At 42.7% G+C, this 26726-nt stretch overlaps 1 protein-coding gene across 1 annotated transcript; it reads right to left on the bottom strand.

Moving 5' to 3' along the window:
* Nucleotides 1–1841: 1841 nt before the first annotated feature.
* gpr39 (G protein-coupled receptor 39) lies at nt 1842–26726 on the bottom strand. The gene is made up of 2 exons (XM_070915259.1): nt 25943–26726; nt 1842–2344 (listed from the first exon to the last, which is right to left on the bottom strand). Exons 1-2 carry the CDS (start codon nt 26724–26726, stop codon nt 1842–1844), a joined length of 1287 nt encoding a protein of 428 aa, XP_070771360.1.

The following is a 26726-nucleotide window of genomic DNA, read 5'->3' as shown; positions in this document are numbered from 1 at the left end:
AACAGTTTGCATCGAGGTGGAGCTGCAGTAAGTGTGCGGTGCGATGAGGGGCTTTTAGAGTGGCTACATGTCGGTGACGGTCCAGGGGGGTGGGCTATGCCAACTGTTTTGGGGGGGGGGGCTAGTTACCTATGATCAGCGAACACCTTGACCTTGAGATTATTTCAGAGCCAAATATATCCTGACCTAAGGTAATGTGCTAAATTTGAAAGAGATTGGTGTTAATCTAAATGTAACGCTCAGTTTCTGTTGCAGCGGTTGAGTTGTTGGCTTGGAGGTGACCTGACCCTTAAAGGTGCCCTGTGGAGTTTTCTTGTAAACAAACACAGTGATGTTTACATTCAGTGTTTCTCACAAATAGGCATTGTGTGTTTCCTTGAGGTCTACCAATATGAATGTTAGACTTACTACCAGCTGCACCAGCGCTTGGCTGGTATTGTTTTCACCTTGTGAGTCTGTGTGTTGTTCATCACGGCAAAATGTGGTCCCGGAGACACCTACTGTAGCGGGAGGTGTTTATATGTCTGTCTGTGTGTGCAACAACCGTGCGAGGTCGTCGCGAGACTTTACACACTGTGGCTTGTATGTCATGGATTCATGTATTAAAAGAACTCAATGCCAAATTGTTCTAAGATGGAAGAAGTTCATATCATGCTTAACATATTGGAGATGCCAAGATCCTAAGAAGAACCACAGCATGGTGGCATTTCGGCCAGTGCCCCAAAACAACATGTTTACGTTCACTTGACAAAGTCCTCCGAGCAGCCGTAGTAATTATAACAGGAGCAAAGGACAATAACCTTTCGGTGTTTAAACCCAACCAAACCTGAACCACAACGTTGTCACATCATACAACAGCCATTTGTAACAGTTTTGGAAGTAACAGACATAAGATCAGAAGTTATCCTGTCGATAGAGGCGTCACATCATATTGTCACTCTTGTGTGGCGAGTACATGAACGCTGAACAACAACATGCAAGACATTTCTACTACTTAATTTTATGTCAGTCAACATATCAACCTCACGAACATGGAGACATTTATGTCATTGGGACAACTGATTAGCACTCAAGAATACCACCGGGTGGATACACCGAAAAACTAAACTGGCTCCCAGAACTTATTTACTTATTTACTGCTCTTTTCAAATTTGATGGACCTAAAGGTTCAAATTCTGACATCACAAAGAGTCATTTCTGTTTGGACTGAATGTGTATGGGAAAAGTCTTTCTGGGCCAGTGCACGTCAAGTGACCTGCTATTCCAACTGTGGCCACTAAGCCAAAATTGCCTTACAGCTCAGTGCTGTTGTGGGGGGGGGGGGGGGGGTGCTTGTTGTATGCACTACACATTTTGCATTTACAGCCTCTGCAGTCAACGGGAAAGTATAATGTGTTCCCTGTGTGCTTATGAAATGTATGTATGTATGTATGTGTATACTGTATGTGTCCTCATTCGCATTGTAGAAGAGCACAAGATGGACACACCACAAGGACCCGCACAGGAAAACAGTGCTCCAGAGCGCCACTAGTGGTCAAAAACTCCACTGGGTACCTTTAACTTTAACTCTAGCTGCGGGGTCTTCATGCTTAACTGAATATTTGAGCTTTTGTGTAATCATTTTTTGTCTTTCACATTCCTTATGTTAAATGTCTCTTTGAGGAGTCCCATCAAGCTTACTATTGTGCGAAATTGTCAGCTGAGCGTGATCTGTCAATGAAATCCCTGACTTTGTATTACTGTGGATAAAGAATATCTCTATATTTGTTTATGATGGTACAGCACAAGCATCCTTGGTTTGTTTTTACTGTTGACTGTGTTGCATTAAATTGTACAGCACATTATACTTCAGTCTCTGGTGGTACATCACTGCTTGTTTTGAGATTTGAATCAGACTCTTCAGTCAGGTTGAGAGACGTTTCAGTATTTGAAGCAACTCCTGAGTCACTTTGAGCTTGAAAGGTTGTAAAGGTGGGAGGGGTTTTCCCTTGTGCAAGGGTGGAGCGGTTCATCCTGCTGCGCCGCAGCGACTTTAACAGCAGTGGCTGGAGGGAGCGCGCAGACGCAGCGCGGGAGCTCTGCACGGTGCGCTTGTTGGCGTGTTCGATGGTGAGGTGGCACCGCAGCACCTGGACAAACACCTCCCGGAACTGTCTGGAGGAGAGGTTGTAGAGAAACGGGTTGAGGACGGAGCTGAGGTAGAAGAAGGAGTCGGCCACGGGGTGGAGAGTGACGTAGCTCCGGAAGTAGGAGTTCGTCCAGCGGGACTTGGGCACGGCAGCAACCATGAGACGACGAATCTGGTTGGGAAACCAGCACACCGTCAAGGATCCCACGATGAGACCTGAGGAGAAGTCAGAGGAAAGTCAGGGACACGAAAGATGACAAGAGAGACGGGAACACTTACAGAAAAGGACAGCCGTGAAAAAATAGGAAATTGAAGGGAGAATTTAATATTATGATACCACCTGCACATCTGTACACTAAATATGAAGCTAGAGCAGGAGATGGTTAGCTTAGCTTAGCATAAAGACTGGAAACAGCTTGCCTGGCTCCGTCCAAAGGCAACACAATCCACCTACCAGCACCTCTCGAGCTCATTGATCAACAGGTTATGTCTCATTTGTTTTATCTAGTTGTCTCTCAAAAATGTACTCAGTAGGTAGAAGTCATACTGACCTCTGCACACAGTACGTAACAATGCAAGTCCAGTTTTCTACCTGTTTGCTTTCTCGAGTCAGTCAGCTCAACTCGAGGGGGAGCTGATAGTAATGATCATTGCACAATCAAAGCAAACCTGCACAGTACTGCCTCTGTCACATCGTCTGGTATCAGATACTTGCGGTTAGCTGCCAAGGTCTGTTTGGCTCTTCACTGAACACCATTAATTATCACTTCTTACACCAGGCATCAGTTCACCGAGGCGTTTTCTCCCCCCAGACTCATTTAATTTCATGAATTCCTTTAATAGGGTGCTGTGTGGGCTCCCTGCAATTCTGAACCTGGCGGACGTGATTGAAATCAGGCTCATCATGCCTGCTGATGTTTTATTCCTCCCAATCCGTTCCTAGCACTATCTGTACTGCAGGTGCTCCAAAGAAATTCACCTAAAGTTACCCACAGTGCCTGCACGTGCACCTAGCATAGTTTACCACTGACTCACTACAGTGAAACCCAGCGCGTTGACCTCCAGGACACAGGACGGCGAAACCAGCCAGCTGACTTATTTCATGGGTCATGTCTGATGTCATGTTCTTACCCTTTGCACGAACTAACAACATCCTCATTCTCTAATCTGGTGTTTATCCATTTCCCCTGCTGTGTTTTTAATGGGAATTACGCTGTGACCAAACAGCCTTTCAACATTCACAAAATGAGACATAACTTCCTGCAGTGGAACACAGATATCAACACATTTATTTATAATACACCGTCCAAGACTGCTGAGGGAAAAAAACAAACGTGAAAAGCTTCACAAACAGGCACATGTAGGTAGGTATGTGTTTGTTTACATGCAGACAAGACTGGTGCTCGTTATTAGTGAGAGGCACCAACATAATGAGTTTGGTGATTCTCACTGTCTGCAAGCTTTGATGACTGCAGCCCATGTCTGAGTTTGTTTTTTTTCCAAAGATGCTTAGAGACGGTATTCAGGCCTTAGTTACCGCTGACGACACCAAGTACACATCTTTGGATCTTTGTGTGTTTTAGTGATGTTTTTCTCCCCATTTCTTAGACTGTACTGGTTCTTTTTTAATGTCTCAAAAGTGAAATAAATACTGGGGAGGTGTGAACACCGGCTATTTTGGCTAAGCTGTTTTCTTCTTGGATATATTTAATAACTTGGCTCTATGGATGGCAATGTCAATTGGTCAGTTGGTCAGTTGGTTGGTCCGCCACAGACTGAAATATCTCAACAACTATTTGATGCATTGCCATAAAAGTTTGTATATAGACATTCACTACCCCTACAGGATGTATCCTAATGACTTTCCTGACCTGACTTTCCTCTGGAGCAGAGGGGCGGAGGCGAACATACTGCGTGGGGTGAAAGACGCAGGTGCATGGTGTTCTAAAAACTGGAAGTTAGTTATTGTAGTTCGGACCGCTGATTTGGCCGCTTATCAACGCGGTCAGCAGTTGGAGCTGCAGCACCGGCTGTGACACACGGTTCACGGAGGCAATTAAGGTAGTTTAAAACCCTTAGGGTCTGATAGAAGAAGAAGAAAGAAGACGCTCCTTACAACTCCAGAACTTGCCAAAGAATCATCACGTTTTTGTTTTGTTCAGTATCACAGTAATCCAGTGATAGTTGTCTGTACATCAATGGGTACATTGCAAACAGGAACTGCTAATAGCTAATTCGGTATACTTTTAATGGTGTCAATTTGAGCAATACAGGCAAAAGAAAACATGGCTCAAGTTGTAGCCCACTGCTAACTCACTGACGCCATGGCAACATTACACTTCCTACAGTTGTCTCGACTTTCACGTCAGCACGTAGCTTGAAGCACCGCTAACTGCAGACTCACAGAGCTGCTGGCGTGGCTGTAGACTCTTAGTCCTCTTTCTACCACTTGCTACAACACTCCTTTTTCACAATTCAATGTAGCCACACGACAGGTGCAAACACAGCTTCAGCGTGGGGCCAGTCCAACCACCTTGCCAATGCGACGCAAGCCTACGAGCTGTTTAGAAAGATCAGCCCTGTTGCCAGAGCGATGCATGCTGTTGCTTAGCAGGGTCACTCGCCTCGTCATCACAGATTTGAGGTTGGACCTGAACAAGAAATGATGGAATCTGCTGTGCTCCAACATCCACAACTCTGTCAAAAATAAACCTGGACCTTTCTGTGCTTTGACATAAAAACAGTCAACTAATTAGTAATTATTAATTGAGTAGTTGTCATTTTTGCAAGATTGCCTTTATTTCCACTTTCCAATGATCAATAATCTGATCCAACATCTGGCATTGGCATTCAATAACTGAAAATGTTACTTGCTAAAAGTGAGGAAGCCTACAGAGAGTTGATTTATTGTGTAAGTGTGAAATCATCATCATCATCATCGGCCAAACATAGGGCAAATGTATTGTCTGTGAGGACAATAAAGAGGGAGAAAGAGATGTTCGGCGTGAACGTACAGACGCAGAAAGGTGAGATAAAAGCGAATCATGAGGAGAAGAAGAGAACAAAATAGGAAAGTGAGCGAGCCGGGAACACGAATGCAATACATAAGACGTAAAGAGAGACAGAAGAGACAAAGGAAGGGACAAATGCTGGCTGTGTTGAAGACAAAAACTACTGTAATCAGTGCTGCCATGATTCATTTTTCCCTTAAGCTTTGATAGATCATTAAAGGCAGAAGGGTAATTGAGTCTGTTTGTCACCGTCTGCAAATGTATTCTCCTGGTGATCTTTTCAAAAACACTACTCCCACCCCAGAGGTTATTTGAATGTATGGGTTTTATTTAGCGTCTTAACTGCCTACAAACCTGCAAACACCCTGCCAAGCACCGCGTCGATGTCTTTCTGAATGGCTGTTCTGCTGAGTATTTAATGGAAAATGACGTTTCAGAGACATTTGCAGCTAGAAAGAAAGCCAGTGGCAATGAAGAATCAACATTAAGTTGTTATTGAGCATTTTATAAAAATTCAAAAACGTGCAGAGAAAGACATCAAGTCCTATTAGATTCATCCTGTCAGGTCCCACCAGTTAAAAGCACACGCTTGCCGAAGACAAACGACTTGTTGCCAGCGGTAGCTTTTTATTTTTTTTTTTAATTCCATATCGCATCTTTAAAAATCAGGGGGGACTTTGAATGCATCCATCAGTCCATCAAATCAACCTTCAGACAGCACTGACTCAACATCACATTGTGTTCCAGCCTGTAAAAATGTCACTGATTGGACAAATTGGCCCGCTGTAATTGAAGGCGTATAATTGTTTTATTTCGAACATGACGTCCCATCACATCACCACTGTTCTGACACAATGTGGATGACGCTTTGTGCTCTGGCATTTTAAAAACTTACATGCGTTGACGTTGATGAGAGGAGGCAGCAACAATAAAGGTCAAGTCTTCAATTTTAAATCCACAATTCTTTTTTTCCTCTTTTACATAACCGTAAGAAACAGGAAGCAGATGAAATTCAGTGAATGATTGGCAGTTCAGTATCAACATATTGCTACTTGCCAGATACAATAAATTAACAATGTCTCTTAATTATGATGATAAAAAAAACAAAAAATGCATTTCACAGGAGTTACTGGAGCCCAACCAGAGCTAAAAGGAGAGTGAGAGTTAGATTTACATGTGTCAGGTGGCCAGAAACACAACTGCAATTTAGCTCTGTGTCTGCTGGGTGTAAGAAGACAATGTGTGCTAACAAGTTAACCACAATATCTTGATTAGCAGAGACAGCGTGTCGCCTGTGTTTGCTTGGGAGACTTTCTGGCTGGATTACCAACTGGGAAATGCAGGTAGCTGCGCCAGGGTTCACTGTGTGTGTGTTTGATTGTGGTCATTTCATTTTGAATTTGATGGCGTCTTCCAATAGCTTATTGTTCTTTTACAACCAACAGTCTAAAACCCAATTTTCTTTTTGTTTTGTTTTTTCATTTTTGCTTAAAAAGTCATTTAAATGATAACTGATCAGTACTGTTATTGATTCAATTCCTGCTAGATCAACTAATTGTTTCCCCTTTAATTTGATTGAAGGGGGATATTGTTGGTATTTTGCACCACAATGGGCCCGTGGCTTATTTTTGCCCCAGATCCCCCCTAACCGCGGTCCTGCCCCCCCATTGGTGGAACATTGCAGCTTTTAAAAAGTCCAGTTTTCCACAGTGTATCATCCTTTATCCTGCCATCCTTATAAATGACACTAACTGTCCAACTAAAGCTGTTATCAATATCACACACTCCGCTGATCCAGTTTCAATAAAACCTGGAGGGATGGTACAGTTTGGCAGTTTGTTCTAATGTTTTAAAAAACAGGCCACTAAAATGTCCCTTAAAGTGATGATGCCGTTTGTTACTGATTAGGCTACGAGGTCGTCTTTATTATGGGTGGTCTTACTCTGATCAAGGCAACAGATCATGTATGAAATGGCACTATCTTTCTTAGAGATGGATTTTTCTTTTCGTTTGGTTTTACCAGTCACGTCGGCTCATTGATCACAGTCTAGTCGTTCATCTGGAAAATTGCCACTGAGTCAGCACAGATCAGTAATATACCTGCAGAGAAGATTGTATGCAGCGAAAGCTGTGAAAGTGCATGTGTGTACGTGTTCACTCCACTCACGGGTAGGTGTGAAGCACTCACATGTTGTTGATAAATCTTTATTATTATTATTATAATTCCACTCTTGTCTTGCTGAATGCGCCTGCCTCAAAAGTGCAATCTAAGCTCTCATCAGTGATGTCCCCGAGCTCACACACACACACACACACACTTACTGTCTCCCTGCCATGGGCAAAATATAACTGTCTGCTAATTAGAAAGCAATGAAACCAGATTATTGGAACAATTAATTGTGTGTCTTTGCTGTAATTGGAGTGTGTGATTGAGCTTCTTAGCTCCTTGGTGCAGTACACAGTGGAGGAGAACAGGGGACGTGAGCCATTGTTTCAAGTAAACATAATTTACATTGTTTAACACGTGGTGAGAAGAGAAAAGGGACTAAAAAATGAAAGAGATAAAGGTGTCCCTGTGTAGTAGTGGCAGGGTCCGCCATTCCCGTGGAGGATTCTTGTTGCCTTCACAGTAAAAGATTCATGTATGTAATCCAGCGTTACTGTTTGTAGTTTGGTCTCATTGAGATCAGCCTCAATGTTTTCTGTTCACTTTCCTGCAGTCGTATCAGAGTTGTATTAAGTTACTGCTAATGCAAACACAACATTTTCCTACTGCTGCGGCTTCACATTAAAAGCGTTCAACTGGCGAAACACGGTGTGGCTTTTATTGTGAAGCTGTCATGATAACTGCCTCCCAACAAACATAATGCATTTGTCACCGAGGTTAGCGGCGCTTACACAGCGACAGCAATCGCTCATCAAAAATGCACACCTCAAATAAGCTCCTTAAACAAATGCACAAGTTCCTCCCTTAATAGTCCTTGTGTTGTTCAACACAACAGTCGCTAAGTCAACGTCTAATTAGACTAATGACTGTCAGTCAGGTCAAAGGCGACGCCCAGGTGAGAACCAGGAAAAAAAGATGATAAAATTTAAGTAAATGATAAGATGACATTTCTCAGCTATTTAGTTTCAACTCACATTTTTGAGCTTCCTTTACTTTTGAGTCACACTCATTTCACGCCCTACAACAGTCTCAGCCTTACTCAAGTCAAGGAGTCTTGCGAGATTTGTCCTATTGAACTAATGTATTGATATTTGCCTGATAAATATTTAATAAAATTCCTGAGGTTGCTCAGACTGAACAGCCTGACCACTAAAACATCCCCACACTTCCAAACAGGTAAATCTCTACCACTGAAGGGTCTGGGACCAAATCTTATGACACTAAATGAGACTCTAAAATGAATCACTTTTTTCACAAACTTTGCAGCGGCTGCAGCTGATTTGACTCCTTCACTAGACTCTTTTGGAAGCAGGCTGTCTGCTCCACAACCACACACCTGGAACCGCTACAGGCCGCGTAAACCCGCACATGAATGTTCAGCAGGGCTGCAAAATTTATTTCATAACTCACGGAGGAACTTTTCAAATAGAGGGCATCGCCACATCATTGATGCCCTTCATTTCCATGATTGGAAACGGCTCTGTAGATTCAAATTGAATAATCAAGAGAAGTGAAATATCTCCCCCAGTATTTATGGATGCTGCCTGACTGAAGACCTAATCCCTGATTCTCTGAAGACTGCTGCATGGCCGTCTTGATTGCATATTGATTTAAAGCATATAGTCGAAACTATAAAATTACCAAAATGAAAAGTGTTGCTGAAGGAGAAGATGAGTGTGTGATGAAATCATTTCTGATTTGCATGATGAGCTGAAAATTAAGGAATGAGCTTTTTCACTTGTTTACTGCATGATTATGTAACAGATTTCCCCCTCAGGAACTGTTTATTTCAGTGTGCATCAGTGAGGGATTTATTATAGGATGAGCCGGCAAAATATGCTTGTTACCTCTCTTAAAACTAAGCTAATTTTTAGTTTAGTAAAATGTTATCAGACAAGTTAAATAATGTAACTTATATACATCAATAAACAATTAAAAATGAGTATTAAAACAAATATAAAGCTTTATATTTCTTTTTCAGCTATACCGAGCTTAAGCTAACTTTCATCATCACACTACATCAGGTAGTGCATGAAATGTTAATTATCTATATGCAGTACTATACTGCTGTCGCATCACTGTAGAAACTGTTGCAACAGTAGCTAAAGCATTTTATTATGTTATACCGTGTGTTTTAATGTCTCTTTTCTCATAAACTACAAAAGTTCAAAGTTTTGCCACCAGTGTTTCATTTAAGTTAGCGAGTAGTCTCGCAATTGATAATTAGCTTTTTTGAGGATAATGGGAAATGTTGTGTGGGGGACTAGATAAATGATTAAATGTGTGCCAGGACTAAAAAGACAGGAAAACTAAGGAGTTCAAAGATAAAAAAAAGGGCCAGTGAGAGATAAAAAGGAAATGAATTAAGTTTTAATTTATTTCATCAACTGATGATAAATTAAAGTATAAATCTTTATATTTCTTTTTACGTTTCATTTTAATTATCCAACAGCAATGTTTCACATTTTTGACTTTCACAACATTTTGTCTGTTTCGAGGCTCATACATCATCAACACGACATAATAAACTGCAAGTGTTTGATCACTTAACATTAGAGTGAGTGAATACGTGCAGCCGCACATTAATACGAGCCCCTTCTGTACTGGAGAAGGAAATGAAAATAAAAGAGAAAAATCTGTGTCATGCAGAACACTGAGATGAGTAAATAATCTGGCAGCCATGTTATTGATCCGGTTAGATTTTCTCCTCAGACATTGGATGAAGTTGTGCCGAAAGTCTGTCCTGTGGATAATAGGCAACCTGTGATGAAGGCAAACATTATCAAAGCCTGTGACAGCGAGTACAAAAACCCACTGAACCCACACACACACACACACTCACACACTATCAGTGAGCAGACAGAGGCACCGTGGATGATTTACGCCCACAGAGAGTTTAAAAGAGCTTTTTGTAGATTGGAATTTTGTTGCGTAATAATGAGTTTTTGAGTTGCCAGATGGGTGGTTTTAACTAGCAGGCCAACTCAGACAGAGCCAGGTAGACATCAATCACATCACAACATCATTCATTTCAAATAGTCAAACATTGTCTGATAATCCTTTAATTTTTCAAGCATAAATTGTGGTGTCCTTCATTGCCAACACCCATCTGACACCTAGGAGGTTAAATTAAACCATGAAGAGTGATGGCGAATCGTTTTTGACAAAAAGTCAATTAAGGTTTCTTCCTGCTCTCTAACAGCAGCGTTGAATGTATTACATCTTATCCACGAAAGCCTCTCCGACTGGGAAAATCTAAAGTCATTTATGCGTCTGTCAGGCACAAATAGAGTGATTTCTTCCCCCACTGCAAATGGAGAAAGAAGTGACTGTTGGTAATGTTGGGCTGAAATCCAGGAGGAGTGTGAACGAATTAATTTGGAGGCTAACAGAAGATCCTAAGTCATTAAAGCACTTGAATAACTTGAGCAAGTCACAGAGGAATATCATTCATAATGGAAGTAATTTAATCATCTTAGAGGAGATTTTCTCATGGAGACATGGACGCCTGCTGATAGATAATCCTGCTCTGGAGATTCATGTTTGTAATCTTGGAAGAAAAAAAAGGAGGCTTTTTAATTTGAACAGATGTTCATGAACAGAGCTGTGGTCTCAGTCTGATGCAGATCATTTTGTTTCATATAAACATTTGCTGGACGTTTTAATAAAGTTTCATTGGGTGTCAGTTAAATTATGTTGTTCGCACAGCATGACAAAGAATTCATAAGCTGTCGTCAACAGCGTGATTACCACGGTTTCCTCTGCCGTTGCAGGTTCTTGTGTCACCTCAGCCCAGTCTGATTCGATTCCAAGATCAGGTTGAAACTGAAGCAATATGGGAACCAGGGAGAAGAATGTCGAAGTGCATGAAGGTAAAATGTCAAAACTAATACACCTGGCTGACTTTATTTAGGGCAGCGTGTCTCAAGCTATAAGAAAGCTAGATGGCAATATGAAATGTGTGAGTGGTTACATCAACCCCTCAGGACGACGCATAGAAGCGTTTTCTGATCTGATGCCTGAAAAATAAAACAGTTTTCAGATCAGACACCACTACGTTTAAGGTGTGGTTTGGTTTAAGCAAATATATTTATTTATAATGACTACTTTGTTACGGTCAGGGAATGACTGTGGTCATGCTATAAAGAAACCAACGTTTGGATGTCAAAGTCCAACGTTCGCACACAAGAGTCAGACTTCTTTTAATGTAAACATGTCATTTAGGGGCATTTGCTGTCAGCCTCGAAGATCTAAAATATCAAAGACGTCCGGTGAAAGCCATGTACCTCCACAAGTTCAACCTCCGGTCATAGAGTAGCCGGAGGGAAAGTTGGAACTGCTTATCTTCACAAATTGTGCTTCAACAGGAGGTTGTTGGATTTGTGCAGATTTGCTAATCATCAATTTAAATGTGCTTTGTTTGACTTTCAGACCACGCAGGTTAGACAGCGCTTTCATACCATTAGTGGGGTTGGGGAAGGTGGGATATTATGTCCAGCTGTGTTTTAGTTGTCGGGACAGCTTAATGCTTGTAAAACATCTGGTGGCGGTGGAGGTTACCTAATCTCATAATTCATCTTTTTATGTACGCAGATGATGTGGTCATATTTTCTGCCCGCAGAGCCGCTCGACAACATCTGCTGCGTGTGAGAGCTCAATATGGCGCCGGCCATGACATGAGATATAATGCTGAACACAGTTCCACTACAGTGGAGGCGCTGAAGTGAGCAGCGAGGTCAAATATCTTGATCTTGTGTGACTTATCAAACAATAGATTGTATGGTAACGATAACACACGTGTACTTTGCACTTACTTACTTACACTGTACTTCTGATCGTTCTGAGATCAGACTGAGGCTGAGCTGCAGGGCAAAGTTTAGACGCAGCACAATGGCATATAAAGTTAATGTGAAGATTACCAAGTCTACCAAACTGAGGTGCAGATGTGCACAGACTGGTCCAGCAGTCAAATCCGATAATTTGAGACTAACATTGTCTGAACACACCTTAATATTTGTCCACTTTGAGACGAGTAATTGACAGTAATGATAACAATTTCATGGGATGGCTGTTTTTAATGCTTGTAAATATCTATTATACCATTGGCTCCTGCACATTTTCTGTCATTCTCTCCAATTTGGAAGCCAAAATGGATTATTTCCTGTCTTTGAAAATATAATACAATATTGTGTGCTCTGAAAAACATCTATGTATTTTCTCTCCACATTGTCACCCTGCTCATGTGAGAAACTGTGAGCAACAATGCACCAAACTCCACTTACATTACTTGTGAGTCACGATATTATAAACAAGAGGCCGAGACGAGTCCAAGGCGTCGGGAAAGTGTTCTCGAGACCGGACTCAAGTCCAAGACCGGCAGGAAGTACTTCAGCTCGGAGTAACACTTCCCTGAATTTGATTATTTCCAGTGAAGTCAATTAAAGGCACCAAGTGTACTCATAACGCCACATCTCCATTCACCACACCTCACGCAAGCCTGCTTCAATCACACGGTGCTGCAGAGGATTCCAGGCTGGAGCAGATGTCGGTTTTACCCTGATTACATGAAGGTGTCACAACAATACATGTATCGGCTGAGGAGAGTAACAAAGAGCAGGCCGAACACAGTTTTACAGCACAGGAGCAACCAGCGTGGGAATGGAGCCACCTTTTATAGGACATTACACCTGCAGGGAAGGATGAAGAAAAGGGAGCAAGGAGGAAAATAGACTTGTTAGAAGCACCTTCGTATCTCAACTTTAATATTATTATCATTATTTCATACAAGGCTCTAAAAGTCAGAATATCTCGGCCTCTGCTGCTTTGAGTGCTCAGTCAGGATGTGTCGATATGGACCACAAAATAAAAGAGTGCTTAGACAAGACACTGCTTTACATTTCTTGTAAACTCTTATTAAAGAATTATAATTCCCCACTTTTACTCTGAAGGTCAGATGCATGTTCTGAAAGTTTTAGGTGCCATTTACACATACACCTATCCATGACCTAACGAACAATGAATGAATCGCATTCATGAACTAAGAGCGAGACGTCCCCACAGGCTCTAACTCGTCCACACAGATCATTCAGTGGTTGAACTGATCAGGGATCAGATAAACGCTCTGTGCGCCTTGTATTTGATTGTATGTGTAGAAATCGCTGGAGCCGTTTCTCCTCGATGTTTTAATGAGACAAACAGTTGATTTCAGTGTAATTGTGGTGTGAGGACAGAGGAGACGGACAGACCATGGATGTAGGAAAACCAAACAGTGAGTGGACGGCTTACTGACCTTTTCATCAACATCTCGCTCGAGATTGACTAGCTGTCCCGTCCTCTCAAGACACATCATGAAGTGACTGAATGTAAATGGGGTATTACTTCAAAACCTCACATTTTACTTAACACTAAAGTGCATGGATTTCCACACCAATATTTATTTCTACCATGTGACTCCCGGCAGGCTCAGTACGAAACAGACAAAGAAGAGAGGAAAGATGAAATAAAGTGGTTACATTTGGTATCAACAGTCCCATCTGAGAATGTGGTCACTTCCACTGCCTGAATGCACATTATCCCCATTTACCACCACAAATGAACACGCTAACAGTACAAGGACAATCACACGTACCTATTATACCCTGGTCTATTTAATGATGCATCACATTGGAGGTTCACCGGGGTTTGGGTTTGTTCATGCACAAGAGCAGCTGGCCATCTGTTACCTCTGTCCAGTAATAATGTTATGGTGCCTTTTAACCTTCGTGGGAAGGACTCGTTTTTGTTCTCAGAGTTTTCAATGTTATCAAAGGTAGAAGTAATCCAAACAAGCAGCTGTGAGCTGTTTCCTCTCCACAGCTTCGGTTTGATGACCGTTAGAAAATAATTTAGGAACAAATGTGGTAATTGCTGTTCAGTCTCTGGTGAGAGCGGTGTGATGAGGTTGGACAACATTGAGAAACCTGCTGCGACCGCAGCACAACCAATCTCATGACCAATCAAGAGTGAAGAGTTTAATTCAAGCGTCTGTGTGGCAAACGTAACAGGCTTTTAGTAAAGAGGCAAATCAGGAGCGATAGTCAACATGTGTCAGACTAACAGATGTCTCCGTGCTGTAACTCTGCACTCGTTGCTGCTGCGACTGATAGTGTTGACAGAATCAGAGCGATTTGGTCGGCAGCCAAATCGATATCTTCCAAAAACATACACCGCGGTGTACCTTCAGGATATGATGACGGACTGCTGATAAAAGATTAGGATAATAAGTAAAAGTCTGATCCTCGTAATTAAGACCAGCAGTCGGAAATAGATTGAGCCATTTTTAAAAAAGCCGCCAATAAAGGGGAAACATGGATAAACATCTCTGATGAAGGCTAAAGTGATGAAGACGCTTAGCCCCAGCCTTTTTCACTGAAGACGTCTTGATATGTCTCAGAAGGAAGAGCACTGGTTTAAATACTGAAATGAGTGACGGATGAATTCCATTTAGCTGCCTCAGCCTCAAGCTCGTGCTGGCTCGTTAATCTTATAATAGTGATCAGTCATCTTGTTTGTATTCGTAGACTGTGTATAAAGATGGCAGTGTTAATGTTTTCCACTCACCGTGTCCACTTGTAAGTCGTCACAGTAATATCAACTGTCGGCTTAATGCTGAGACAATGTTAATGCTTTACTTAGTATCAGCTCACTGTCAGTTATTAGCCTGGTCCTCCAGCCCTAACCATGAAGTGAGTTAAATGGAAAACCCAGCTGAGGATGCAGCACGTTCAGTATTGGTGTTGTGTATGAGGGCCTAAAGTTTAAAACAATATGTCCAATAATGAGATAATACCGTGCTGAGTGTTAGATTAGATCTTAGCCACAGCATATCTGTAGCTTCATATTTAACAGACAGATATGAAATATGTGGTATTGATCTTCTCATTTAAAACTGCCAGAGAGAGTATAAGCGTATCTCTCCAAATTGAGGCTGCTTTTTTTAAATATTGACATATTATCACCGTATAAAGTTGTCCCGGCCAACATTAGCCTTCATGTGATGTCACGTCTCTCTGGCCGCCTGATGAATGTAAGTCCAACGTTCACTCTCTCCTCAGCTCGGCCTTGTCTCTCCGTTATTTTATCTTTTTATCTCATCTTCTTCTTTCATCACCTTTTCATCTTGGCATGAAAATCAGTCAAGGAAGAAGTTTCTATTCATTCAGAAAACCTACGCCCATTGAATCAATATCAAATTCTCATAATTGTAGCGTTTGTAATCGCAGCACCCTGATTCATCTTGTAGGCGTTGCTGCAACACAAGAGACGCAACAACAAATGCGGGACTGTCCCTTAGCGACGATGACATGTCACGGTTCATCAGTCATCCTGCTGGGCACATCCTCTGCTCTCATCTACTGCTCTTTAATTGCTTTCAGGAGTGAACGTGATCAAACATGCCGGTTTGTTTTGATCGAGGCAGAGCCCCTCGAAGCGCTGCGTCCCACAGGACGTTAAGAAGCTCCTCCAGCCTCACCTGCTCACTCTCGCGCCGGCAGCCTCACCCTCAGCAACATCCGGCGTGACAAAGGCCCCTCATTAGGGAGGCAAAGCAATTTTCCAACTTCAGGAGTGCTGTGATAGATTCCTGAAGAGAGGGAGCTCAGCCAGAGTTCAGACCTGAAACCTCTTCTTTTATGCGTTGTCCATTTCTCACTGAACTTGTTTATTCTGTTCAATGTGTAACGGTCCTCAAATATATAATATAATATGATATAATAAGCACTCAGTGTCTACATCTCATCTGGGACTTTGTTCTGATCTCAGTCATTACTTTTTTGCAATTTCAGTATCACTGATTTGAATTTAATTAATGTGAACTGGGCCCCCATCACTCCGGACCTGAGGTTCGAGTCCGCGGTTCTTGGCTTAAGACATCCTCTTATCTGCTGCCCTGAAGCCATAATAATGTTATGAATGTGACGTAAAATGCTTCAATACATCATGAAATACTAATCGCTGTACTTACAGGAAAGTATGAGCCTGATGAGTCTCCCACAGGGTGAGTTATGTGCTGCGGGGGAGTGCAGACACACCAGTAAGTCACCCATCTAATCTCTCCTCAAGGTTTTTGTGCTGCGTGCTGTTTTGAGGCTGAGAGCATTACTGACAGTCTCTACTCCAAACGCCTGTGAAGGTTCTTCTCATCAACTTCATCTTCATCGGTCAAACATGTCCTAATGTCTGCTCTTACTGATAATCTTAATGAGGGGGATAACATGTGAATATCAGGATGAACTGTTTATCTAACACATGACGAGTGTGATCACTGTCACAAGCTGCACTAATCAATATTTTCATATTAACAATGGATCAAATGTGTAACGTGAGAAGGCTCACTCAGAGTAATAAACCCACAGAGAATTATCACCAACTCGCATTGTTTTGTTTTCTAGTTTTAACCTCGTGTCAGCCTCATTTCCAGCCGTTTTCAGCTAAAAAGCATTGATTATCATGATCTGCACTTATCAATATTTACATGTTAACAATGGATTCATTGGCTATGTGTAATGTGGATTGCACATAGTGACAGGCCCATTGAGAATTATTACCTGACAGTTCCCCTCAGCTCCTCTTAGCATTTTAGCGTCTTTCAGCTCATTGTTTTGGTTTTATCTTCATGTGGTTCTGCATCACCACCCTCATCAGCCTCGTTCCCAGCCAGGGCCAGGGAGCTGTACGCTATACCTGCTCAGCTCAGAGCAGCAGACAGGCAAAGTTAGCAACTAGCTGGCAAACATAGTGGAGCGCTTAGCGGCTAAAGCGCTATTTCTGTCAGGAGTTGGTGGAAGTTGACCAAAACAGAGCTAAATGGACAGCGGACGACGTTGGACTCTGGATACTGGTGATTGTGTCAGCAACTATTTGCAACAACTTTAAGAGGTGAGTCAGTGTTGTGTTACCAGCTCGTTCTGCTGACCCAAAGTTGACAAAAAATATCAGCAAGAAGGCAATTTTGTAATACTAACTTTTTTAACATGTCAAATACTTCATGTTGAGCCAAAACATTTGGAAAATAAGTGACAAGTGGGGAGAAACCGATCACCTCACATCATCACAATCACTCCCAGGAGTCAGTGCCAAGTCCTGGCATGCTGCAGCACATCGGGGTGTGTGAGGTACTGTACAGTGTGGTGTTGTAAAACAGCCACACAGTGTAACCTGTGATTTCCCCTCAGAGCCCTGACACAACATGAAGCTACACAGTCGCCCTCGCAGCCATCTGCAGGAGTGTCTCCCAGGCGGCTCGGTGAGTGCGGGCTGTCACTCGCAGGAAGGCTTGCCTTTAGCTATGCTGGCTGCCGAGGGACCACAGGGCTCTGGAGCTTCTTACTAAAATATGCAGCTGTCACTCAGAGCAGAGAAGATGGCGGGAGACGAGGGAGAGGGTTAGGGAGGAGGAACGGTGAGGCACATTCATCGAGCTGCCCAAAGAGGCTCAACGAACCCTCCCTGAGATTTATTTTATATTTGATAGAGAAGAGGTTTGATGGAGGCCACCCAGGCAGCATAAACAGGCTGATGGGGAGTCAGGATCTGTGCTCAAACACAATAAATAAGCCCCATCGATCCGGAGGAGAGAGGTTCATGGGTGGCAATTGGGCTGTCACTGCACTGAGCTATGGCCGCGCTCTGGCAGGCCGGTGGAAAGTGGCTGATGGGAACAGGTAAGACAATGCCAGGCCAAGAGAGTTATAAAATCCCCTTAAAGGAGTAATCCCCCCCCCGAGATTTTCTCACACTGTTAGATGGCAGCAATTTATTGTGTTGGATTTCAAGAGTTAATAGCCATTTTTGCTGTTGCATTTCACCACTCTGCCTGCTAGTTTTCTGAGCTTAGACTTCTCTAACAGAACTTGTGAACTTGGTATCAGCGCCTTTCATACTGATGTTTTTGTCCTTGCATGACTCGTAAACGATAAGCTATGTTTGCACTTGACTGGCATCAGGAGGGAGCATTGTAATTCAGGAATTCCCCCTTTCGTCATGTAACAAAGTCCGAGTTTCACTGAAAACTACTGACCAAATCCCAAAACCATCTGTGGATAAGACGAACACATCACGGGGTTTCTGTGTCTCTTGAAGTCGCCTGAATTTGCTCCCGTTTAATTTCCACTGCAGCCTGGATGATTCTCAGCCAGTCGAGGAAGAAAGAAAGAATCTTGCAGACTTGCATGTCTAAAGTCTTAAAGCTGCACCGATCAATACTTTATCATTAACTATAGATCAAATGACTGCGTGCAATGTTAAAGGTGTCACTTGTAGTAATGACCCCACAGAGAATTATCACCCGACTCTGCAGTTCCCCTCAGTTTTATAGAAGGTTTTCGCCTCTTTCAGCTCAGAGTTTAAGATAACAGTGATCATACGTTTTTCCTTATCATACTACAGCAATACGAGAACAATGCTGTTTCTTTATTTCCATGTCGTCTATGTGGATTATCAGCTGGTGAGGATGCTGACTCTTTGATGGGACGTGTACCTGTAGCTTTAGCCTCAGTGTTCATGTACGTAGCCGCCAAGTCACATATATTCAAGACCAATTTTACATTGTTATGTTAAAACAAGTGAGCTGGACACAGTCAGCCGTAGACAACTGATAAAAACAGTTGATGCTACCTCTGTCTGAAAGCAGGGATCCACTGTTAGTCTGAGGCTCAGTGGACGGTCACTGTAATCGTAGTTAAACTGTATGCAGTGTTTTGGTGACTGTGTTCATTAATGATTTTCCTTGCTCTCTTATTTAAGTCTTCATGCCCCCCCCCCCCCCCCCACATGTGTTCAGCCTCACTGAGTGCTCACGTCACAAATGGCCTGCAAAAGTCAACGGTCACAGGCTAAAGGCTGAAGGCAGCAAAACAGAATTAATATTCATCTCCCAGAGACTGAAAAAAAAAAAAACGATCTAAAGCAATTAACCTTCTGTCCTGGACGTGACGTGTGGGCAACTTAACAAGGATGTTCTCAGATTTTAATTATTCTCCAAAGTCGCCGAGTCGCCCAACCAGGATTAAAAGTTATTTCAAGGTAAAGTGGAGCGGTGACAGGAACGTGGCCACTTGAGAGATAACTGACATCGGTGCTTACAGCGGGAGCGACAGTTTGGGAGTGTGCATCGGAGCGCAACTCCGCAGGTCTGCCGACTGCAATAACAATGCAATTCATATTCAAATGCAAACTCAGATCATTCCTGCAGCAGAGTAAAGCCAACAGTCAGTGAAGAGGAGAGTGAACACTATTGATGCAAGCAGACTGTGTCATATCCCTTCCACTTCCTGCTTTTACAAAACCATCAGTCTTCCTTATGCACTGCAGGGAATCGCCCACTCACCAAACTTTAATCCTGACAAAGGATTCTCCCCAGATCACCTCACATCTGCTGATCATTTCAGAGGCAGTGTTATTGAAGGGTGGAACCTTCCAATAAACTGAGCTATAAACAGCAAATACAGCACGATTCAAAATAAACACAGCCAAAAAGCTTTAATGCATATTAATATTGTATATATGGTGGCCCCAACAGTTACTTCTTCACAACAAGATTTAGTCAATTTCACTTTCCTCTGTGCCCAGAAAAAACCTGAATCTTGTTTACTCTTTTCTGATGCTGCAATATCACTTCAGTATATCTGAATATATGATTTTCAGATAGTATACGCAAGATCCAACTGATGCACCTTACAGAGCTAGAAGGAATGTGAAGATGGGAAAATGATGGTGTTCTTCAGACAGAATAATATGTGTTGTTCTTTCTTATTCTCACGCTGATTAAAGCTCTCGCTGAGCACTTTATTTAGCCCAAATATTAGCAATGACAATGGCTCATTTATATTTTACATTTTCACAACAGAGGTTTTATATGGAACCCTTACAGGCAGCCATTGGATTATTAGATCTGAATTGTTTTTGTTACATTATCACTGCATGGTGCATTATCAATTCAATTCAGTTTTATCTATATAAATGACAACAAAAGTTATCTCGTGACACTTATTTCCTGTTGCCTCTGTACCCAAAATGTTTTTCAAAAGAATGGAAATCAATGGCTGCATAGAGGACATGTCAAACACAGCAGCTGTGATGTAACGTATGTTTGAAAAAAGGCTAAAACATGCAAGAAGAAACACTGCGGCCATTTAGGTTTGTTAAGATAAAACCATGGAATGAGATCATTAACAAAATAAGATGTTCACAGCTATCATGGACTGAGATAAGGACTTCCAAAATGTCAATCAGAGGATGTCTTAAGAGTCAGTTGGTGAGCTCTGCGTTCAGCAGCTATCGTCAACAGATTTTTTTTTCCTCTCCTCCAAGGACAGCTTGATTGCCCCTGGAGTGTTTTTTCAGAACCAGCATGAACCACCGACTTCATGTTTTTCTCTAAAGGCTAAGAGGACCATATAACGAGTCTGAACCCGCAGTCTGTCCACAATAGGCTGTCAAAACGTCTTCATCTCTTAGAGAACCAGCATCGATCTGCCTCACGAGTCCTCTATGAACTGAAAAGAGTCTCGCCGCTGCCTCTTCTGGGGAGTGCAGCTTCCAGAAGTTTTTGGCCCCAGAATCTGAATGACTGTTTCTCATCGATGACTCACACGATCAACAAATGTTATTGTGTTTCGCTCAGCTTTACTTTGCAGCTCGTGCTGTTAAACGCGTGATTCACAAAGACATTACCGTCTGTTACTGAGGGAATCTATCCAGTCAATCAAACTACCTGCATAAACATCTTCATCGATCCAACGCTTCATTACAGCAGCTTTCTGTTTGGGGAATAGCGCGCTTGTTTTTCCTCATAACTGTGATTATTTGATCCTCAGACTGAAATACAGCTCACATTAGAATGAGTCACTGTAATCGTGGCAAATGTTATGTCAGCTAAATGCCAGTGTGATGACCCCTCCCGCTCTTGTTTGTGGCTTCTGGTGTGTTCTCCTGTGTTTCCTATTGTGTAGGATACAGAGTGGCTGAGGTGTGTCAGGAGGATGAGCCACATCTGAATCAACTCTTCCTGATTGCTCTTCCTGCCTGCCATATAAGAGGGCTGGATTTGAAATACATTTGTTTAGTTTAAACCGTCATTCTCTGTGTGGTCTCCCCTGTTTTGTCTGATCTCTGAGCCGGTTCATGACACCAGCGGGCATTGAAAGACTGTGAGTGATCCGCTTACTTGGAAACTTACTTACAGGTTGGGAAGTATGTGAATGTGATGCCTTTTGCCAGTAAACTTGAAAGTTCTGGATCCTGACATTTAGTTGCCAATATATGTCAAACTCAAAAAAAATAAATAAATGCTGGATCCTACACTTCCCATAATAACATTTACATTAAAAAAATTAAATAAAAAAAGCCAAAGCAGCCTGAGGACATCCGGGTTATCTTCTCAGACTTGATAAAGCTCCCTGCTGAGCCACAGAAGACATTATTCAGCCGTGTTCACAGGCTGAGTTCGACTCCTGAGTTAAAACTGATCGGTGGAAAGCCACATCCCAAAACTAAATCACCCGGACAAAGAGCTGCCTGTCCAACCACTCCATCCATATCAGTCCATTAAGATATCCCGCTCAAAAACAAATACACCACTAAATAATTAACAAGTACCAGTCTTGCATTAAAACTCTTACTTATAAAAGTTGGAGGACTTTAAGTAACACATGTACTCAAGTATTTAAAGTAATAAAAAGTGTAGTATGAATTGTGAATAGAGGTTCTTTACAGTTTTTTGGCCACTTGGAGGCCACAACGACTTCGCCTTATGAAGTTGTTATAGCTACAAACACGAACACGGCGCACAGAGTGTTTCTCTCCAGCCGACGAATGCAAGTTCACTCTTCTTTTAGCTCTGTTTTGGTCACCTAATCCAGCAGGAAATATCTGGCTCTTCCTGGCTGTTCCCCAGCTAGTCTCCGACTGTGTCTGTCTGCCATCTGCTGCTGGGCAGTTAGTGTACAGTGGGGTTTTAGAGCTCTTTGCTGATTAGAGCAGCGACACTGAACCAAAACAGTAAAGTTGCGGGCTGTAAAACCAAAACAATGACCTGAAAGACGCTAGAGCTGAGGTGGAGTCTGGTGATAATTCACAACCGGCGGCCCCTTTCACATTACAAATAGTCATTGTATCCATTGTTAGTATAAAAATATTGACAAGTGTAGCTTTAAATGAACAAGTAAGTACTATTTCTCCGTTTGAGCTGATACTGTTGGTGTGAGGAATAATTCCCATGATGCTTCTCTTCACTTGTTGACTGACAAAGGGAGTATGTACCATCTGCCACTAGTTCTTAATCTGCACAATCTGCTCTTCACCTTTACCATGAATACCTTCCTCATCATCTTTCTTCACCCTCTTTGTTCCTCCATCTCTTCCTGCTAATCATCACATCACTGTCACCGTCACCATCCGTAGCCTCCTCCTCCTCCTCCTCCTCCTCAACATCATCATCATCATCATCATAACTGCCACCCCCCCTCCTCCTCCTCGTCATCATCATCATCACCGGTTAACACCAGTCGGCGTGAATATGTGTTAGCTGGTTCAGAATTACCTCCGTACAGCAGGACAGAAACATTTACGTTGTACGAGGCCATTAAGCTGCGCAGGGATTGTGACTAATGGATGAAAAGCCCATTTTATGCATTTGGTTGTAATGCAGCTGACCCCTCCCACCCCATCCGTCCGAGTTCATCAGAGCACAGAAACTCAATTTCATTCACACACTGGCCAATTCTAAATACATAATTAGACCGCTGAGGGAGTACGATTGGTAACTGAATCAGAACTGGAGCGCCACAGTCCTGCACTCAGGGAAACAGTGAGAAATGGCACAGGTGTGTGTGAGAAGATGGACTATAATGTTCACTCATTAATAAACAAATATGTATATGAAGAAGAATCAGCTGTGTTAATTTAGATGAATTGATATGTCAGTGTCTTATGAAAAGATAAATGGCAAAGGAGTTGGCAGAAAGTCAGCGTGTATCCATCATTAGTTTTCTTCCCCAGGACGCTGCGAGGCTGATTAAATGTCTCAGTGTGGCTGATACATGGCTGTCCTGAGGACCTGGACCTGGTTATAGTCACAGTGTGAACCCCTCAACAGTGTGCGGGATGCATACTATAGATTTTTGTCATGGTGAAAAACCTTCTAAAATTAAAAGGAAGATCTGAGATCAGTTTGTTGATGTTTTTTAGGGATGCAAAGTGTCGGTGTCTTATTATTATTGTTCTGCTGTGTGTTCTAGCATCACTGTCACACCTTCGAGGTCACTTTTCAGACTTCAAGACAGAAAAACAACCGTGCATCACTAGTCACCCACCACACCCCGACCAGTTTAGACAGAGGAGAGTGTTAATGTTCCAGGGATATAAGAACCAAACAACTTCTATTATTATTTTTTGTCTTACCTCTTTCTACTACAGTTCCCATGATGCTTTGGGGGACGTAAAGACAATCATCACTGGATTACTTTGATTCTGAGGAAAACTTACAAACACGATGATTTCCAGGCAACTTCTGGAGTTATGAGAAGCATCTTTTATCTCTGATTTTTAAGCGGATGAGTCACATCTGTGTGTTCAGATGTGCTGACTCAGAGAAGGAGGGGGATTTTTGACACAAATAGCAGTAAGGGTTTTAAAGTACCTTAATATGAATGTGTATATTTTGTATTACACTGACACTGTGAAAACCTTGAGTACTGATAGACAACACAAAACAGGTATGCAACCTTGCAACTCCATCAGCAACCGGCCAGTTTAAAAAAGCAAAGTAAGACTGAGCTGTAAAAGTACACAATGGACTCCAGTGCTGCGATTCTGACCCACGAAGCTGCATGTGAGTATGTGTGTCAGACCGAGCCAACGTGACATCATGGGTGACTGTGTTCAAACCAAGAGTGGTTGTGTGTGTGTCAGCAAACGCACCGGATGTGTGGTGATGGCAACTAATGCTCGTCTCATTACAGAAAATATCTGATGATCACATTGGGGTCATATTTAACGTCAGTCACCTCTTCAGGGAAGCAAGTACTTGTGTACCAAATACTTATACTTAATACTATTATATGCGGCCCTCACTCCAGATGCTTTTGCAAATACAAAATATGAGGCCTGCTTGTGCCCTCCTTTGTAGCAGACCTCTGCAGACCATTCTCACTGCCATGTGCCCAGCATTTTAAAAAATGGTGGCTTGTCATCAGCTGCAGGTAGCAGCTGCAATGTAGATGACAGGTATCACAAAGCTGCAGGCAGCAGAGCCTTGTCTCAGCATGCTCCCGTTCCTTAGAAAGGTTTGCCATCTGCAATTAGAGAGGCAGATTTCTGAATGTCCTTCAAACTGGCTGTGCGTTTTTCTCCTCTGTGCTGAACAAATGAAAGAAGATAGTAAAAAAGATTGTGGTTGATTGGCACGTGCGAAAATGTACGTATTTACTCTGTAGAGTTGGGTGATACATCTCTGTGAGTTTGTCACTACAAGACAAACCTTTCGCATTACACACAGTCATTTAACTCTGTTAATATAAAAAATATTGATTAGTGCAGCTTTAAAGTGTGTACATATTGTTGTATGAAGAGGACAATAAATTCCTTTCTCAATCCTTTACTAAGAAACTGTTTTGACTGATGTACATGTGTAAATTATAGAGGAAATAACAGTTTATCTTTAAAAGTTTGCTTCTGCAGTGTCTGGAATCTGGTTCCTGTGTGTCCTGCTTCTTGTCAGCCGACTGTTTATTCATGTGGTCGTTCTCTGTGACGGTCAGATGTATGACTAAGGGACTTTGGGAGTTTGTCTGCTGTACGTGTTGGTGTGTCTCCTATTTCTTTTCATTTCAGGCTGTCTGCATTGGGGCATATCAGCATCCGTTAACGTCTCTGAGATCCATGTCCAATGCTACAGTAGCCGATGTGCATTGGACCAAGACGGTGCCGATGCCCTCAGGATGTCCACCCCAGTGCTCACATTCAGTTTATTCTGCAAATTCTGTTATTAAAATTTTATCTGAGTTGGCCAACTATCGGCAGTTTTGGCACCCGTTGTGCACCTGGCTGCCTTCTGAGCTTCTTTGATATCCTAAATAGCGGCTACATTAACAAACTGAGAGGACTAAACATCTCTCTATGTACGCAGCAATCTTCAAGGTTGAAACATCCCGCAAACACACTTAAAACAAGCAATAGTCACTATGTCAGGGTGGTCCATCGGCAGTGTTTCTCTCAGTTCAAGAACACACCCTAAATAAAACAGTGTGTGTGTGTGTGTGAAATCAATCATTTGAATGGTGATAACATAAGGAATATATAGCCTTTCTCACGTCCACTTGTGGCACCGCGTCAAGGTGGAGTCTTAACTGCTGGTGTAAACAGATGAAGAGGCTGTCTGACATGTCCGAACATCCCGGGCAAGCGGTGGTAATTTAACATTATCACACAGACACTGTTCCACTCTTATGTGGACACTTAGATCCCAAAAGGTATTAAAGCTTGGACTGTATACACACAATAGAAACAGAGACACAGAGAGCTCTAAAACCATGTCTTTGATCGGACACAGTTGGACGAACAAGGTGTCTTTTTTTAGATATTAAACCAACTACCTACCAAGAAAAATGATGGTCTGCTTCCTGGCTGTCTTGCCCTTTGAACTTTCGTGCTTGGCTGCTCTTTGAGTTCCGTTGGCGTCCCCGTCCATAGATCCTAAAGGTTTCCGGAGGACGAGGATCATGGCCCGGCACATGAAGGCCACGCAGATCAACACGATCATGTAGATGATGAAAGAAATAAAGATGCTGAGCCTGTACATCAACCAGCGCTCCCTCAGATTAGTACAGAAAGTCAGGTTCTGGACGGGTGTGTCCAGGCGGAGGGGAATGTGCCCCTGCGTTCCCGTGGCAACCAGCAACGGCAGGGCCACGAGCACGGACACCAGCCAGGCAAAGGTGATGAGGGCAGAGGTACGTCTTCCACCCAAGGCTTTGTAGCGAAACGGGTGGCAGATAGCCACGTAGCGCTCAAAGCTAAGCGTGGCTACGTTGAGGATGGTGGCATAGCTGCAGGCCTCGAACAGGAAGTTGTAGATCTTACAGGAAGCGTTGCCGGATGTGGACGTGAACGGGAACCAGATGGCGCTGTAGAGCTCCACCGGCATGCCGATGAGGAGCACCAACAAGTCGGAGCACGCCAGGCTAACCATGTGGTCGGTCACGTTCTTCTGCAGGTAGCCATTGCGCCTCAGCACTTGTGTCACTCTGATAGTGACGGAATTACCCACAATCCCTGTCACCAGGATGAGGCTGTAGAAGACTGTCAAGACGATTTTGACGGGGTAGCTGGGTTCAAGCTCCCTCCAGTCTTTGTCCTCTGCTATCTCTATTTCCTCACTCAT

Source organism: Enoplosus armatus, chromosome 11, assembly GCF_043641665.1.
Source record: "Enoplosus armatus isolate fEnoArm2 chromosome 11, fEnoArm2.hap1, whole genome shotgun sequence".
NCBI lineage: Eukaryota > Metazoa > Chordata > Actinopteri > Centrarchiformes > Enoplosidae > Enoplosus > Enoplosus armatus.
The sequence above is the reverse complement of the archived record's forward strand: the minus strand, read 5'-3'. Positions and strand labels throughout refer to the sequence as shown.

What these genes read in the sequence shown, in the direction of transcription:
- gpr39 (XM_070915259.1), bottom strand. Translation starts at nt 26,726, where the DNA reads ATGAGTGAGGAAATAGAGATAGCAGAGGACAAAGACTGGAGGGAGCTT. An exon ending in GCAGACCATCATTTTTCTTG is followed by an intron (nt 2,345 to 25,942) that starts GTAGGTAGTTGG and finishes ACTTCTCCTCAG; the next exon opens with GTCTCATCGTGGGATCCTTG.